An 18,348-nucleotide genomic window follows, 5' to 3' on the forward strand; every position below is an offset into this window, starting at 1 on the left:
TTTACCATATGAATAAACATAAACATGCATATATCTAGCGGCTTTTCAACCCCTTCCTATAAGCTTCTGTCTACGACTGCCTTCATAATCGGCTCCATGCTGCATTCCAGTGATACAAGAGACAAGTTACCCATACTCCATGCCCGTGCCCAAACTCCATTAGTCCATTATCTTGTTTTACCAGGCCCAGAGCACCTTGTGGTGAAGAGTCCTGGCACCTAGCCTCTCGAATTCGAAAGGTGTAATCCATGAGTCGTTGGTCGACAACTTAGCAAACACACTGGCACCCTTCCAGGTGACAACTTGTTCGTCCATGTCTCTCGCGCTTCGACTCACGAGGATCCGATCGCTGAGTTCGGGTCGTCGGGCCTTGATCTTCTCCTCCAGGACAACCGTAAAGTGAGGAATCTTGGCACCACCACCAATAACCATGATGCTTCCAAGTAAGTCTCGCAGCTTCTTCTCATCGCCCTTAGCGGCGTTCTGAATACTTGTGAGAATGGCAATGTCGAGAGGAGCGACCGGTAACACGGCGTCTCGCTCAGCGGCCATGGATTTGGCGGTTCGGGCAGCAGCGTCGACAAACATGCCAGCTGGTGGTTGTGTTTGTCCGGGATTAGGAGTGCCTCCAGCACGAGAACCATTGGGCGCTGGGCTACCTCCATTCACACCCTCCCTGTCCTTGCCAAAGACATATGGAAGCGGCGTGTTAGCGCCCTCCGGTGCAGGGGATCCGGCATGAGAGCCCATGGGTGTTCCGTTGGTCATGCTCTCCTTTGCTCCAAGGAAGTTGAATTGTTTGTTCTCTTTGATAGGAGTTGAGATATCTGGCTGTGACAGTGTGAAGCCATTTGCGTTGGACGTTATCGAAGGTTGGACAAGTGCTAGAATAGCTAATTGGGCGGCAGAGGTTGGATCGTCTGGAATATCAACGTCGTAGGCGTTGTAAGATCTCTCAACCAGCTTACGACGTCCTCTTAGCTTGGCGCTGTTGTCAAAGATGGCTGGGTCATACACTCCCATCGGAGCCAGGATGACCTCATCGTATGTCTTGAAAGCGTATTTCCGCGTTGGTTGGTTAGGAGCCCGGACATGGAAGTTGAAGAGTTGGACAGAGATATCTGCTTGCGACATGGTGCAGTGCTTAATCTTCAGCTCTTCAGCCAGAAGGAAATCATATCGCCGTCGTAGGTTCATGTCCTGGTAAGGAAAGTTGTCGTAAAGCATCATTTTGAGGAATGTATCCGTGATATCGTAGCCTCCATATTTCAGGTTGATCCTTGAATCCTCGATGACAAGACCGTCTTCCACACAGGTGACAGCCGTCTTCTGAGCTCCCACATCGACGACACAGGCTTGTGTGTACCCGGCACCAAAAGTTGCAGCCATTCCTTCCTGGACAAAACACACCCTGGAGAATTCGAACCAGGTCATGCACGACCGCAGGATTTGCTCCACGTATTTCTTATCGTATAAGTCGGGAATGACAAAAACGCAGCTGTACTGTTGCCATTCGCTGTTTGTCTTCAGTCCAAGCTCTTGCCTCAATGCCTTATCGAGTAATGTTTCAAAATCATCATACATATGCTCCTGGCTTGTGTACCCATCTTCATTCCACTGTCCATGTTGTATAGGCCACCAAAGCTTGAATTTGGGATTCGAGTCGTCGGGAACACGCTCTGCTTGGTGTCCAATAAAGCATGAAGCTAATGAGTCGGGGTCATCAAGCGTTTCAATATCAGTCCATTCGATCTCAAGGGGGTCATTGTGCTTCTGAATAACTTCGGGTTCCGTACGGCGGTTGAAAGTCTGAACAAGTTCCTTCGAGTTGGGCAAGACTTTGCGCTTATTGGCTCGCATCTCGACCTTGAGGTCATTGCACATCTTGTTGTATTTCTTTGACCACTCTTCACCATATTGTTGATCGGGTGTCTTGGCCTCGAATTGTCGTCGTGGTAGGGCCTCGTACATCTCGGACTCGGTCTGAGGGAACTTGGTCGCTAGTGTCATCGGAATTGTCTTGGGGAGGGCGTCGCTCGCAAAGCCTATTCGAAGATTTTGACTGCCGGGGTGGATCACGATGACCCTGGAGGGATCCAGGCCAGCCGAAGGTATTGTAGCACCATCTTCGTCAGGGAGATCTGCGACAGGAAGTGGTAGCTCCCCATTGGCAGTCTTGGATAGAGCGCGATCTCGGTCCCGAGCGCTTTGTACGAGTCGATCTCGGGTGGCATCGCTCTGGAGGCGGAGGGCGAGGATTTGGTCATCGCGCTTCATGTAATCACTAACAAAGCATCAGCATAAACGCCGCTTATGCGAAAGAGTCATCGTACGTATAATAGTTTTTCTGATTAATCGGAGTGACATCAGGCCATGTCGTCAGCTTCATGCCATTGTCAGTTCTCTCGAGACCTAAGGCAATCTGTCAGTACATGTGTCTAGAACGACAGCCGAGTCGCTATCGACAAGTGATAATGAAGCATACCTTCCCGTAGGAGGACTCTTTCGCTGACTTTTCCAACCATGATGATGGATTGGCCTTGGCCTTTCTAATGTTGCGGTGGAGATTGCGCTGAGCAAGCTCACATTGATAGTGAGTTGATTGAAGAAGCTTCCAGCGCGCGCTCAACAAGCTCTCAAAAACACCAGGAGCGCATTCATGGTCTGGATCGCGGCACCGAATTGGGTTTAGCGCAAACTAGGCGGACTTTCAATGACCCGGACCTCGAACAAACATTGGCAATTGGGTCCGTGAAGCGTCTCTTCCCCACAAAGAGGCCATTCGATGGAGTTGCGGAGTACAGCTTGAATCGGCGGCGGGAGTATTCTATTTCAACCACTATATCCGTAACCAATGCTTTGGACAATACCCTGTCGTTCCAATCACTTGTTTCTCCCGCGATGATGGAGGATTTGTTTGATCTGGAGTTACACGAGCCATGACCCAGAAACTGGAGGCGATATTGACATGTGCAAATGTCGGAGATCACTACTAAAAGGCTCCTGGTCAACACTGCTGTTCCCTCTGCTACTGCTATTGGACATCTGTTTCCTCCTCACTTCCGGCCGGCATTCAGTAAATGAACATATAAAGATTTGTACCTTTGGGGCTTGCCAAACTGCTGCGAATTTAAGTTATAGGGTTGTCAGCTTATCTGTTTCAGCTGCCTAAGTAACCAGCTTAAAGCCAACACTATTTCTAGACTTCGGAATAGTTGCGTCAGCCTCAAAAGGCCTCTGTCTCACACCATTGGTACACTAGCTGCTTGCAACTTTTGGTCTACAAGAAAAGCCATTGCCAACGCCCCTCATCCGATAGGGCCAGTGGGGTTCTGCATCATGGATCTAGCACGTTTAAACACTCCCAACTCGGGTTGAAGGCCGCACGTCTTGCAAGGGTTCCATAAATATGTACACATTCCTTTCTTGGCTCTCGTAGATCTTGCTTCTCCTTTGTCTTTTGCGCTGTTTCCCCCCTCAGTAAATCTGTAGGAGCTCATCAACACAGCCATGAATGCAGCAAAGCCAAGTTTGAAGGCTTCAGCTTCTGAGAGCTCTCAATCGGAGTTGTTGACCAGTTTTGCACCCACTTCTTGGTCAGGTGCAATCATTCTTGGGGCTCTTCTTGGTTATGTCGTACTCTGTTCTCTCCTGCGTTTCTCCAGAATTAACTCGCTTCGGTCCAAGTTGAGGTTTCACGACCGCGTTTCGTTGAGTCGCATGACAAATCAAGATGCTTTTCAAGTCGTTCAGAATATCGCTAGATTCGAGTTCCCGTTATTCTATGACCTTGCGGTTCGATTGGCTCTCTTTGAGGTATGTTTAGCTAACTACTAAGTTAGTTGCCGAGTTAGTGTCAACATTTAAAGCTTGTATATTAACGACGTCAATACATAGACATATGCTGTGCAAACCGTCGCTCATGTTCTCTATGGCGGCAGCGATCTAGCTAATCGAAAGAAGGCGCCCAAAAGGTATCTAGATAAGTATCTTGGGCTCTTGTAACTTCTACTAACAATTACTAGATATGCAGATACTGAAGCCGTTTATGTCTGGTGAGTTTACTTGGGCTACATTGCTAGAGTTATGAAGACTAACATGATGACAGCTTCGCAAACTTTCCCCCTACGTCGCCTGTTCTTCATAAAGCGGTGGCGCGCACAAACTTCCTTCATGCTCCATATATCAAGAGCGGCAAGATCAAGCAAGACGATCTGCTATATGTGCTTTACGCCTCTTTTGCTGAGCCTGTTCGGTTCCTCAACATCTATGAGTACCGCAAACTCACTGACATGGAAGTTGCTAGCCTGTCAACTCTGTGGAAGTATGTTGCAGATATGATGGATATCGACTACAGGACTGTGCTCGGGAAGAATGAGTGGACGGATGGTCTCGAATTCTTCGAGGACATGACACGCTTTGGAGGAGACTACGAGGACAAACATCTGCGCCCTACACCGGAAATCCAGAAACTAGGCCATGTTCTTATGGAGATGCTGTTGGATTCGTATCCCAAGATTGCCTCTCCGCTTGGATACCCGGCAGCTTGTGTCCTTATGGGACCTCGCTTGAGACGAGCATTTGGGTAAGTCTTTGTTTCATACTATTTCCAATTCTCCAATCAGATACTTACATGAGAACAGTTTCCCTGAGCCGGGTTTGGCTATTACAGTTCTGACATACAGTCTCTTGCTTGTTCGAAAACTCGTCGTCCGCTATCTCTGCCTCCCTCGCTTAGCACCCTCCATATACCTTTCCGATCCTGACGAACAGACCGGGCGTATCAAGTCATATCATTACATGAAAGAGCCGTTCTATGTTCCTCCCACTTTCTGGCAACGCTGGAACCCCGAAGCAATTATCACATGGCTATCTGGTGGGTTGCTTCCTGGCGATGGTGGCCCTAGTATGAAGTCCGAAGGTTTCCTTTTTGAGGATTTGGGTCCTGATAAGGTTGTTGGAAAGGGTGTTGAAGAGACGAAGGGTTTCGAAGAGGTTGCCAGGACGAAAGCGTTTGCGGGTTGTCCTTATAAGTCGTCCAAGAACTAGACTGTTTCTTGGGTGACTGGAAAGAAATATGTAGCATATGACACGGAAGATCAAGCTCTTAATTGGTTGTATGTATATACAGATAGATGGCACCATATACTGGCCAGCATTCAGCAATCTCAGGATATCTCCGCCAGCTTGCTGTATGTAGTTTTTGAATTAGGTGTTCTATTGGAACTTGGAAGTCCATACAGTACTCGGTCATCTCCAAGGCTCACAGCATTTTGCAAGCTCATAAATATATCATTAGGCCAAGCCATCCGATTTCTTCTATAATGAGCCATCTGTCCCTTTCTCGTCGCCGAAAAGTGTTGTTACATCAACTTCCATCGTTCAACATCAGACCCAATCTTTTCCTCCGTCACAACGTTGCTTTTTCAATTCAGAGGTTTCCCACCATGTTGATGTATTGGATACTCTACTAAAACTAGACCATTACATGGCCTTCGTATTGTTTATGAAGAGGAAGAAAAAGAAGCTCCAGCGCCGTGCAACCTTAGGGTAGTTGTGTATCCAATAAGAGCCTTACGTCACTCTATCGCAAAATCCAAGTTGAGAGGATAGGTTCCGTTTGCCCAATAATCAATTCTCGTGTTCCGCATTTGGAAATAGGAGGACGACACGGAACTATCGACGGGAATCTGATCGGCATTTCCCCGCTGACTGCAGGTAACCGCATGCTAGGCACCAAGAGCAGATCACATGACGTAGTTGGCATCCATCGCCACTCTCTTATTCAGACAACATCTCATCACACTCAATGTTTTAGGACAAGTACTTTACAAGATTCAAAACCTTGGGGTAACACGAAATCTTACCTTGGAAGAACACAAGCGCTCGGAACGCAGGAGAGTCTACCAAACACCTTCATACGGGATCAACGTCCAGAACCCACCAATATGCCTCCAATTCCTATTCACACCTCAAGCCCTATCACGGCAGCAAAGGCGTCAGGAATCACCCCAAAGACGGCGCATTCAGATGACCCAGTGGCGCCAGCCGAAGTACCTGCAAGCAATGAAGTGCCGACGTCCACTTACCCGGCAGCTCAGCCAGGCGCTCGCCCGTCTATGCCAGCTCCAACTGGGGTACCTCAACCTTCCGCCAACATCCAGCCAACTCCAACACGGGCAGTTGTAGATTCGCGCCCCCCGGCCCCGCAGCCGGGAGCTGTACCGGAGCCGCAAAATGGAGCGTATTTACCACCACCTCCAAAGGCCGGCGAGACTCTGCGCGAGACACAAACACAGTTTACACCAGCACAAGTGCCCTATGCGCCTATATCCAGTGGGTCAGAGTTCGCCGCTACCCGTTCAGCGACGACTGCAGCTCCTCTTCCTGGCCCATCCCCTATGGCTGGCTTGGGCCCAACCGGCGTACTAGGCGGAGGCTCCGGAAGCGACCTATCTCATCCACCTGGTTATCACCAAAACGTGCACGCGTCCGAGTTCTCCAGCGCCCAGCGTGCGGCTCACGAAGCATCAGTCTCCCAGGAGCGCAGGCCATCTCTGATAGGAGACAACGATGAGGAGGGAGTCTGGTCGGCCGCCAAGAAGTGGGCTTCGGCTGCAGGCGAGAGTCTTGCTGCAGCCGAGCATGAAGTGTGGAAGAGGATCAACAAGGAGTAACTGTTGCATCGCGCGAGCAACAGCCAACAGCAAAGGCTAAGGTAGGGAACGGAAGACCGGTTCGGCATGATAGGGCTATGACCGGGATACGATAACATTAACGTTTCCCTCAGAGTTTGTTAAATATATTAATGTTTTAAGGGGATCGGACCCGTTGTGGGCGATGTTTCTACTGTTCTATTTCCAGAATCTCCAAGCGCTGGGAGAAAGGCGGAAACGTTGTGACAGATACAGAGTACAGAGGTCAAGGCAGAGGCCTTCCAGAACTTGTCTTTTCCAGGGTGCTAGGTATGTAACGTAGCAAGAAAATGAAAGAAGTTCATTGCGGGGAGATTAAAGTCTCACAATTGGTTCATGTTGTCCATTTTGAGGGAATCGACAAGGCCTGAATCATGCTCACTCCCAAAAGGTGGTGGTGTAATTTCCCATTTGAGTAGTGATTCAGGAACGGATGTATGAGGCCCTGGCCACAAAACGGCCTTACCGGGCGACCCATAGAAGAATTATGGAACGCTCGAGGAAGATGAGCAAAGAAATTCTGTTGGAGTTAGTGCACGGCAGATTATCCTGCAACTTCCTCTTTACGATACAGCTTATCTCGAAGCGGAAACGGGCAGAGCATCCTCTAGCCGTCCTGAGGTTGACGGCCGCAGGGTGCAGCACATGCCATCAAGATCAAGATCACGATATCGTCACTATCGGAGCACTTCAACAAACCTTCAACAGCTTGAGCATTGACGCGTTTATAAACGATTATGCAAGTCTATTGTTAGTTATCACGTCAATTGACAGCCTCGTTTATGTTCCGAGCTGTCGGGCGTCAACCCAAGTCTGTGGAAGAAACCACCGTGCTCACTGTGGAGAGTCATCAAAGCTCCAGGCACAGGTTAGGCTCAGGAACCGGCTCAGGCACAAGCTCAGGCACGGAAATCTCAGGAAACAGCTCGTAACACACTGACAAATAGATGACGCGTTGCGCTGGAATAAATTCTTGCGTGTAAAACTGAATATGCGAATGAGACTCTACAGACGGTCCCTCCCTACATAACTAGCTATGGACATGAGACGAGGGGAAGCACTGGTCGGATGATATGGATGCAAAGGAAAACAACGGAGTCTCAACGCGATGTAACAGTATCAACTGGGCTATTCCCTGACCCCTAGAGAGGATCCGGCACTTGTTGTGAGATGCGAAGATGATCTGAAGGCTTGAAGACGGTGGATTTCTAAGTACACTAGTCGTGATAGCAGCGGATTCCCGTTCTATGAAGGAATCGTGGTGTCGTTCGACGTTCAGACGTATCGATCTTGGTAGGAACGGATCTTCAGGTGTAGCAAATTTAGTAGCTGAGCTGAGAGCTGAAGGAAGAATCGACTAAAACATTAGAGATGAAAACAAATCGAGATCGGTTGCGGACTGAGCGATAGATTGTCAAGATGAAAGGACCGGCTGTTTGAAGATGCTCTTGTCTACCGTAAGAGAAAGTGAACGCCATCTGCTATTCATAGCCTAAACGATCCACAACAATTAATTGAAATCCCCATCTACTAAGGTAATGTAAATGTGCTCGGATTGAGCTCTGACGTGGTCCTCGCCTAACCGACTCGCCTGTAAGATGTGGCTTTCCAGGCGCAAAGCCGCTGTTGGTGAGCTTGTTCCAGTGAGCTTCTAGTGGACTGGGTTTAAACATGAGCCACGAAATCAGGCTGTGGGTTTTGAGTGGATATTGTTCGACGTATCAGTGGACCTCATCCATTAACCCCTGGTCTTGACACAGATCTGAGACACGCCGGTCTCCCTGCTAGCAGCTGAGACATGTCGCTGTTATCCAATCAGATACCCTGAATAACGGCTTCTACGCCAAAACGGTAGGAACAAGATACTCGTCCCGCTTCTTGCCCCAAAACCCCTGTCCTGCCGCTGCAAATCAGATGGCTTTTCCTGACCCACTCTCTTGGAACTTCAAACACGCGCTTGTCCTCATCTTGCTACGCTTGCAACCTCTACTTTGGCTCTCCAGCGCATCTCGAATGTGATCACAGCATTTGGATAAACATCAGCCAAGAGAAAGCAAATAGCAGCCTCAGCTATGCTTCTGTGTCTCAGTCGAATATACCCTCCCTCAGCCTAGCGGGAGGAGATTGAGAGCCTCGAAGTTACTTTAAATTGGATAGCTCATAATTCAGTCTATATCAGCGCCTGAGGATACAGATGCCACAGGTCGACTGTGCCTGTGATTCGCTCTCCGCCTCCACAATGCCACACCTGCTTTCGAAATCGACTGGTCAAGCCCAGAATTCAGGGCGCATCGCCCACTGTCTCGATGCGAATGGTGTTGCTTTGTTCCAAGCAAGATGCATGCTGAGCCACCAGTCTGCGGATGACCCATCATTCAAGAAAAGATACCGACGTTGCCGTGAGGAGCTGCCGCTTCGCCTATACGGCTGTCGCCGACTTTGCTACCTCAGAAAACCCGATCAAATCTTCCGTCAAGCTCCCTAAGGGACATCCGCCGTACGATGGTGACAAAAGTTCTGGCATCTCGCCATCTAAGTGCCCCTCATGCGGGGGATCAGAGGACGGGGTCTTTGACATATGTACGATATTGCCATATTGCCGTGAGTGCAGGTATATCGAGAGGGCTGCGCTCAGGCGGTAGGCGATCCCGCTGCAACTCGGTTCGGTTCCTGAATTGCCTTGATCGAGCAATTAGCCTTAGCACCCGGACTTTAGTGGTTTCAACTGTTGTGAAAAATAGCATACTGCATCTGCTATGCCCTGGCCTGTCTCGACTCTAGAGGGTATTGTCCCTCTTCCGGGGTTGGCAGGGGGCGTGCCGGTCGATTTTAGGGGTGTGTCGAGAAGAACGGCCGAGGTGAGGCATCAAGTTATCGCACCCAAGGTCTGGGTGTCGGTCAACAGATGTGGCGTGCCTACAGCTTGAATCCGCTGTCGTCGGAAGTTTTGTCAACCCCAGACGGGTCTAACGTGGCTCAGTTTGAGTCGACACACTGAATTTCGACCTCGTCGACTCACTAGCCCGCCCGTCCATCCACACGTCCCTCGTCGCCTCTTGTTTCTTCAGAGGATGAGACAAGCCACCTCCGTCGAGTTGCTGTTGTGCAGCCCGACTGGACGGTCCAGTGGCCCGATCGAGCCCCTTGTCGATACACTCTTGAAGCCTGCGCCACTCTTGGTCGTCTTGGAGTCGGTTTGGAATCATCAATTGGTATTATACAGGACCATCGTCTTGCAGCTTCATCTTCTACGGTTTGGCTCTCGATATTACCGTTATCCTCTTCACGCCCTCTTGCGGGATCTAACTTTCTTTTAGTACAACTTCTAGCCCTGCTGACTGGAAGCTGTGGCCTTATTGTCCCCTAGTCCGGGGTCATGAGAATCCCTGCTCATACCCCTGCCCTCTCGCTCCACCGGCTTCTCAACTTCCTTGACTCTTACAGACGAACTTTCCTACTGTACTCGCAACCTGCTAGGCCCCATCCTATCCCAGGAGCGCTGCGACTCTGCTTTGCACCGGATAGCCCCCTCCTCTGCTATGTATCCGCTTTCTCTTGTACCAGTTCATAGATCGGTCTGTGTTGCGTGTTGGAATCCACTCGGTCCAGCCCCTCCCGTCTATCCAAACCTCTCCCCTGGTGACCGTCCCTGACTTGCGGAGCTTCTTTGCCTCCATGGATGATGCCTCTTGCCCATCGTACACGTCTTCTCTTATACCTCCAGGTTCCGGCTCCGCTACCCTTTCGCTTCTTCCGCAAATCTACCAGCTCATTAACTTTGTTCGTCCATTTTGCCTCCAGTCATTCCTTAACACAAACGCTTGCATGTCATCAAACCGTATAATATAGCAAGCCCACCCACCGCTATCCAAGTCCAGGTCTAGCTATCCTTTCCTTCATAAACAGGGCTTAAACCAACTACGCCACTTTCTTTATAAAAGACAAACAATCGATTCACTCTCTACGCGTCAGTCTCCGCTGTCATCAGTCCAAGGGATCCTGTTCACTTGATAGTATATTTTACTATACCCTAACCGCCTGACGTCCCCCAAATCGACTGTGATCGTTCCTTACAACACATCCATTCCTTACAACGCATGTCGACTGCCCGGAAATTACTCCCACATTCGACTTGGCCATTGCTCTCTTAGTTGACCAGGTAAGCTCGAGATGTCCCGCGGCACTCCCGAAGATCCAGATATGATGTGGACCTGGGCTTGCCAGTTTACCATGATCGTCCACCATCTCATCGAGGATTCATGCTGACCACCCTGCCCTTGCCAGATAGATTCTGCATAATAGTTTAACGGCTCGCTCCTGTAAGGACTCTTGGGTTCCTGCTTTTACCACCACCCTACCTGTATGCTTCATACTTTCTTGTCCTTCCTTTGAGCCATATGCACGAAATACTTACACGCCATTCACGCAGCAACACCAAAGTTGACACTCAACTTTTCTTTCCTATCTGTGATAGTATTTATACAGCTGGCTTGCATACCTATCTGGGCCTACGCCTATAATTAACATGAACTCAAACGAATTTATCGAAAACGAATCCGTGCTGGGCTCGGACGAGATGTGGCCAACACCAGCCACTCAGTCTAAGCCTCGCCCTATGCCCATCTATCAGGGATTCTCTTTCTGCGGTGCCGAGAACTTCTCATCAGTACCATCTTGGGACTCGTCTTCAGTTTCATTCCAGCAAACCCCCAGTGAGACCATGTCACGTCCCGGATCTATGCATCAAGACTTCTACCCTCCTACCACTATGGATAACTGTAAGTAAAATCGAGCCTCACTATATCACTCACACTAATCTGAAGCAGCATCGTGGATGGAAAAGCAAGTCGAAGATCAATTTGATCTTCATGGCATGGACTACGATATGACCATGGGAATGAGCTCTTTCACAAACGACGAAGCCATCCCTGTTCTTGACCTGAAGCAGGGAACACTTGCAGAGGAAGATCTGATGGCCATTGATGACGGTTCAAAACAACGTCGAATGTCCGGCTCTTCCTTTTCGATGTCCACCTCTGGAGCCTTCTCCGACATGCCTCTCGATGATTTCTCAGCAGCGCTCTCTGAAGCGCCCTCCTTCAGCTCTGATTATCCACCGCTTTCTAACCGCACTTCTATGATGTCTTCCACCCAGCTTTCGCCCGTTGCCTCGCCACGAATGACTCCTCAGTCGAGGACCGATCTTGTGAGGACTCAGAGTCGTGGCCGCGGTGCTTCTCCATCTCCCCGACCCAGCAACGTTCGATCTGCTCCCTACAGCGTCGAGGGGCCAAGACTCAAACGATGGTCTACTGGTACTTACAACACCTCTGCTAGCCGCAAGCCTGCCCAGTACGTTTACCATGCCTGCCCGGATGTCTACAATAGCCACCAGCACATGTACTCCGGCCACTCTTCTCCTGCCATCGGTACCACTCCTCTGCCTCTCAACTACGGCAACCTCCAGGCCATGCAGCAAGCACCTTTCGTTGTCCCCAGCACTCCCGCCTACCAGAGAAACAGCATGCTGCTTCCTACTCAGCTTCCGTCTCAGATGGCCCAGCAGCAGCCCTGGCAAACCGACGTCAACCATTTCGCCCCACCTCAGCCACTTCTGTCTCACGGCCTTTTCAGAATGCTTCAGAGCAACGGAGATGCCGCTTGCCTCAACGGGCACTACACCGACCTTTCTGACCCTCCTGAGCTGTACGCCGCTCTCCGAGAAGAGCAGATACCTCCACCCCCCGAGGACATGAATCCCGAGGATCCCGACATGATTCCCCGCGAGCAGGAGTTGCGATTTGAGGGCGACCTTTACACCCCTAGATGGGTTCGAGGCCACGGCAACAAGCGAGAGGGCTGGTGTGGAATCTGCAAGCCTGGACGATGGCTCGTGCTGAAGAACTCTGCCTTCTGGTATGACAAGTCTTTCTCTCACGGCATTAGTGCTGCCACCGGAAGCTCGTTCCAGGAACCTCAACAGAAGCGACGTATGGATGGAAACCCTGATGTTTGGGAGGGTCTCTGTGGTAGCTGTGAGCAGTGGATTGCCCTTGTCAGCAGCAAAAAGAAGGGAACCACCTGGTTCAGACACGCGTACAAGGTAAGTCGGACTAACCCACCAAGAGGGGCCTTGACTAACAATTCCCAGTGTCACACACATCTCAAGGTGAAAGACACACCTAAGCGTCGCCGCGAAAGCAGCAACGCCAGGGCGCTAGCCATGTCGACCATGGCAAAGCCCAAGACTGAAGTTCAACATCAACGACCCATGACGCCCCAGATGCCTGTCTCCTCGATGGAGCTTGCCACTACGCCTAGACCCTCTACTATGTCCCAGATCACGTCTCACCCTCAAGTCACCTCTGTTCTCGCTCCTCAGGAGCACTATACCATTGATCCGATGTCTGGAAACGTCCTTACGACTGAGCCATTTCCGAACATGATTTAACTCGATACGACTCTGCTTTTTACAGTTTAGACTTTTTCCTTTTGATTTCCGCCGTACCACGACAGCACATGTATTGTCGTGGATGGCACCACACTCGTTACGTTACGAAAAGATCTTTGAGATGATGTTTGATACCAGTTGAAGCCAGGGATAAGTTTGTTGATCCCTGTGCTTAAAGTTTTCTGTTTAATTTCTGTTCCTTGTCTTGCCTTTGAGGGCCTGCTTATGCTATTTAGGAGGAGGAAACGATCAGTTCCGAGAGGGATCACCACGTGGACTAGACCATCCCGTACTTGAAGCTGGGAGGAATTTGGAAAAAGTACATGTCTGAAAGGGAACCAGGGAAAAAAGTGGAGGATTCACCATATCATTTTTTACTTCTTCTTTTACTTCTTATCTTCTTTTTCTACATCTGCTCACTTTGAGAGATACCCAGGAGTTTTTGCTTTTACTGCACTAGATAGAATGGTCGGTTTAGGATTAGGAGCCTTCCTTTGGGGAAGAGCCTGATGAATGAAACGAGCAAGATGGACGATGCTGCTGGCCAGTCGAAGTCAAAGGCATGGATTTACATAGATAGAAATAGCTACGCAACGGTCACCCAATATCACTGTTATTGATTTTGTCTGTATCTGCACCTTGGCTCATATCATATGGGTGGCGGAGACTTGTGCTCCGTAGTTGACAGCGACAAACGGAAGTCTCCGTGAAACGCCTTATGAAAAGGGACCGTCGGATCCGTATTGTTTCGAGGGCGAAAAGCACGATGTGACATGAATTAATTACAGCACAAGGACTGGCTTGTCAGCCCGTTGCAACTATGCAATGTTGCTTTGCAGAAGGAAAAGTGGTACCACGAGGGGCTGGCAGGATGTTCGGCGGTTCTTGATAGGGCATTATTCGTCTTGGAGGAAGAGAGAGTAGCAGTATAAGTGATGGCTATTAAGGCCAGGGATCTTTTGGCCAGGGGAGATCGGCAAGTGTTCTGCCACTCCCAGGGGAGTATTGCAACGCTGGGGAGAATGTTTGGTGTTTTCCGCTGTATCGTTAATTGGACGAGATCTCAAATAACCAAGGCTGACAAGTCTGTGAGCGGGAAGCGGAGATCCTATGTTGATCGTGCCAACGGTCTAGTGATTCTAGCCAAGGCAGCCAGATTCCGTTTCAGGAACTCATATGCGAGCCTTGCGAGGGGACTTTGCAGAAATTGGTATGTGCTAACTACCAAGTTCAAGTAACGTAGGCGAATTGGCCGGTTTTCCTTAACAGATTTCTTGTAATATTATACTGAAGTTAAGCGAGAAGAGGCACAGCGTAAGACATCGTCACATGTTGTTTCTGCTATTATTGACGTGACGTGACGTGACGTGACAGCATCAGCATCAGCATCAGGATCGGTCACGGCTTTGACTAGGCAGGTTCTGATACAGGTACCCGAAGCCGAGGAGAGCCAGGGTCATGAACCCGGTGTTTGTGCGTACGGATACTCACAATGGAAACATAATAACGCGTTAGTTGACTGGTACAAGTCTCAGACGGAACAATTCGGTGTAGATTTCGTAACTTGGCCGAAGCAACACAACACAGGCGTGGGTCTCTCAATAAATTTACTCTTTCGCTTCTGAAACGAACTTTGAACCCTGAAATGTCAGTTAAACTTTTGTCAAGGCATCTCTCACTTTGCGGGGGGCAGACGAAGCGAGGCTGGGAATTGAACAACGCATCGTCAACGAACAAGGCCATTCCCGGCAGTCAACAAGCATTTTATCCTTGTAGTTAACAGAGTTTTTGTATTGAGGCAAAACGGGTGTTGACAGGAGACAGGACTGGACTGGACTCTCGATCGCGGGGGGGTGTAAAGGTGTGAATAGAGTAGAGACGAAACAAATGCTTAATCTCCCATATTCATGCGTTGGCGGAGGAGACTCCGGATGGGGCCGGTTCGGGGAGCGGCATCCGGATGGAGGAAACGTTTAAGCCGGCCAAGGGTGATGAATAAAGTTGATAGACGGTAGTGGCATAGTGTCGTACAGTATAACCTTAGGGCAGGCAGTCAACTAGGTTGTGTTATACGGGGTTTATGTTCATCAGGGTGATGTGATGTGATGTGCAAAGACCACATAGTATAGGATACACATAATATTTTATACCCACTGCAGGCATCGGTGCGCGTTTGTTCGGATAAGAGGACAGATTTGGCTCTCGGTAGATATTCACGGCAGGCTCCGTCAAAGTCACGATAACCTCGCTTGTAAAAGAGACTATGATGAATTGAGAAACTGACAAATACATGTGTAAGAAGCCCACCATCTGTGAAATCTCGTGATACAAAGCAGAAGCACAGAAAGATGCTTGCAATTAAGCAACATATATTTAGTAGCACACGTGAGAAAGACAATGCCTATCAGAATGACTACCAGTATGAATAAAGTTGGAATGTCTGGTGGAATGGAGATGCAAGCACTTTAAAACCCCGGTCGAGAAAGGTCTATTTCCAGAAGACACACACCATCTTGTCGATCCTGGGCGGCCAATCATGAGCCACTCTGCTTCTTCACCTTACCATCTGGCTGGAATTGAGAGCGGGTTCACTGTGAGAGGCACGTGAAAGTCATCTAAACCTCAGAAAAGTTGTATAAAAGACAAATGCCGATTGATGTTGTAGAATCAAGTTGCATATGTACCGCGACTGTGTCTGAGAAAGTGGTGAGTACATAGTAGCATGTATGAAACTCTCAAAACCTCCAAAGTTTCATTGTGATTACTGAGCCAATACTTCCGCGCCCGTTATAGGAGTGTCCATACTAGTTTACTCGTATTGAGTTTGTCACCATTCACAGTCTTTACCGTTCGATCCGTCCCGTTTGAACCTTATTGACAAAGAAAGTTGCTAATATAATGGCTCTTGGCAGCTTGTTGGCTCTAAGAAGCAGCCACGAGAATTGTCAAGTCAATGTCTCACTCATCATCGTTAGTTGGAACATGTGAAGTTGAAGGTAGACCAGGAAGACAGTGGTATGTCCATACTATCCCCGGTGGATATTGAGCCACCTCGGGGTGTTCCTGTCTGACAAGATAGGAGAAGCTGAGCAGACAAACATTGCATCATATGGCCATACTCTATAAATAAAGTAATTGGAGGAATAGCTCGAATGCCATGGACATGAGGCTTAAAAAAGAAAATATCAACAACCTATAAGGTTGCCGGTTCCCCGACTAGTTAGTATGGGAGAGCCCCGACAACCAGAACAATGATGACGAGTGCAAAGCCATCAGACCCAGAATATACCAAAATACTTCTCTTAATTACTGACAAGTCTCAATATGTGACGTGATACACAACCTGTTTCTCAAGCAACGTCTGGGTCTGATGCTCACGTCTCAAGACAGGCTTGCCAAGTTGATTACTGCCCTTTCAAGACATGCGGCTGAATCAGTTTTCTTTGGCTGACAGTTACAGTAGCAATAGCCGATGATGACAAAGTGGTGAGCTGATTGTGGTTTCGGGAACTTGTTGGTTGGCTGTCAGCAGTCGGTGAGAGATGCAGTTACAGGGTATTTGTATCCGTGGTTGGAGAAGTGCAGTCAGTTGCCTTTTCCATCCATGGATGTTTGAGGGGGAAACCTGTCCTTATCATAATAGTCATCATCATGATCAGTCAATACGGCGTTCCACGGATTCATATAGTACTATCAAACCATATCGGGATGTATCGCCTATTTCAGGTAGCTAAATATCTATGACGGGAGTCATAGCGTGCAACCATGATGAGATAGTTTCATTACAACCCCTTCAGCTGCTGAGCTCATCACAACTCAAGAGTAACCAGTCACAGTTTATTTAGAGGATAGCAACTCTCAGTGACAGAATCAACGGCTATCGCGTTGAATACCTAAATAGTCAGTGTTCTTGTTATCTTCTCAGCTCACGAGCTGAGCTATTGGCTTCGGGCAGTGCCTCTTCTAGTACAAGTTAGGACTGTTCCAGCGGTTGGCTAGCAGAGGCCCGTAGCGCACTGAAGCCCCCTGAAGAGCGTTACCGGCGTTTGCCCAACAACGGCTAAGTTGAGGAGGAAGAGGGCGCTGATGCGCCACCAAGCTTGCGATCTCGAAGCTGTAGATTCATTTTAATAAATGTTCATAGCTTTTATTTATTTGCCCAGCCCTATCTAACTGTTGTCTGTCTCACAGTTGTTTGTATCTTCTCTCTTTCTGCACCACGATATATACAGTATCTGCTAAGTTCCCGCCTGCAAACAGCTCAGTTCAACTGTCGAGTTCAGCTCAGGTGTAGTTTGCAAATAGGAAGGTCGGGCACGTACTGTATCCACTGCATCCATCCCGTGCAGTCTTATCCTATCCAATCCATCCAATCCATTCCCATCGAGAATTTACCGACTCGAAGCGAGCAAAAGAACGGACCGCTTCAACCTCCTTCTGCCTAAACTGAAGAGGGTATCCTCGACGTCGGCACCCGCGAGATCACGACATCATCACATACGAGAGTTGAGAAGGAGAAGACTCGAGACGTAACGACACAAGACGAGGCGAGACCAGACGAGACAAATTTGCGAACCGATGAAATAACTCTCTTTAAAATTAAAGTCAAGGTACGAGCAATCTGATAGTCTAGTCTGTTTCTCTGCTTTTAGTTCTGCATCTGTTCAGCTCTGGCCTCGGTATCCCCATCAACATGCAGCTCCCATCATCCCACTCAACAACATCCTCTATCTCCATTGACGACGAGACAAGGCACAAGCCCAGTCTCAATCTCTACGCTCAAACGTTCTATCTTTCTTCCTATTTATTCGTTTGCTCTGGCGTCATTTGGCGGGGGTTTCTACTTTTCTCCCTGCTTTAACTGTCGTCTCCCTTTCTTTAACCTGGTCCTTCTTCCCTGCCCCTCCTCTTTTTTTATCGGGGCTTACCTATCCATCCCGTATTCCATCCCGACTTCATTCCTCCCTTTGCACCACATTTGCTCTTTTTATCATCAGTGGCTTACAATCATGCTTGTCCAAGCAAAACAGTCTTAGACCTTAATGCCTTTCTTCCGTCCTTCCATGATCGTTCACGACCTTGTATAATGCCCCACGAGCACCGACCGACCTGCGACATCTAAATAGACTTTCTCTCTCTATCTTTCTCTACCTGTCACAGCCTGCCCACGCCGAGCTCGACATTCTACCTGACACGATTCCG

General features: G+C 49.0%; 4 protein-coding genes across 4 annotated transcripts; 3 read left to right on the forward strand and 1 right to left on the reverse strand.

Annotated features, from left to right (window-relative positions):
* Positions 1-177: 177 nt before the first annotated feature.
* Positions 178-2,525, reverse strand: J7337_002334 (uncharacterized protein; the record flags this gene model as incomplete). Its single annotated transcript, XM_044820064.1, has 3 exons — positions 178-2,284; positions 2,334-2,412; positions 2,486-2,525. The coding sequence occupies 3 exons, from the start codon at positions 2,523-2,525 to the stop codon at positions 178-180; spliced, it is 2,226 nt and encodes a 741-aa protein (XP_044684364.1).
* A 985-nt stretch (positions 2,526-3,510) lies between these two features.
* J7337_002335 (uncharacterized protein) lies at positions 3,511-5,049 on the forward strand (the record flags this gene model as incomplete). The annotated part of the gene is made up of 5 exons (XM_044820065.1): positions 3,511-3,816; positions 3,898-3,974; positions 4,026-4,055; positions 4,109-4,585; positions 4,644-5,049. 5 exons carry the CDS (start codon positions 3,511-3,513, stop codon positions 5,047-5,049), a joined length of 1,296 nt encoding a protein of 431 aa, XP_044684365.1.
* Positions 5,050-5,948: 899 nt separating this feature from the next.
* J7337_002336 (uncharacterized protein) lies at positions 5,949-6,677 on the forward strand (the record flags this gene model as incomplete). Its single annotated transcript, XM_044820066.1, has 1 exon — positions 5,949-6,677. One exon carries the CDS (start codon positions 5,949-5,951, stop codon positions 6,675-6,677), a length of 729 nt encoding a protein of 242 aa, XP_044684366.1.
* A 4,543-nt stretch (positions 6,678-11,220) lies between these two features.
* J7337_002337 (uncharacterized protein) lies at positions 11,221-13,146 on the forward strand (the record flags this gene model as incomplete). Its single annotated transcript, XM_044820067.1, has 3 exons — positions 11,221-11,473; positions 11,522-12,798; positions 12,847-13,146. 3 exons carry the CDS (start codon positions 11,221-11,223, stop codon positions 13,144-13,146), a joined length of 1,830 nt encoding a protein of 609 aa, XP_044684367.1.
* Between the last annotated feature and the right edge of the window lie 5,202 nt (positions 13,147-18,348).

Source organism: Fusarium musae, chromosome 2 (assembly GCF_019915245.1).
Source record: "Fusarium musae strain F31 chromosome 2, whole genome shotgun sequence".
Lineage (NCBI taxonomy): Eukaryota > Fungi > Ascomycota > Sordariomycetes > Hypocreales > Nectriaceae > Fusarium > Fusarium musae.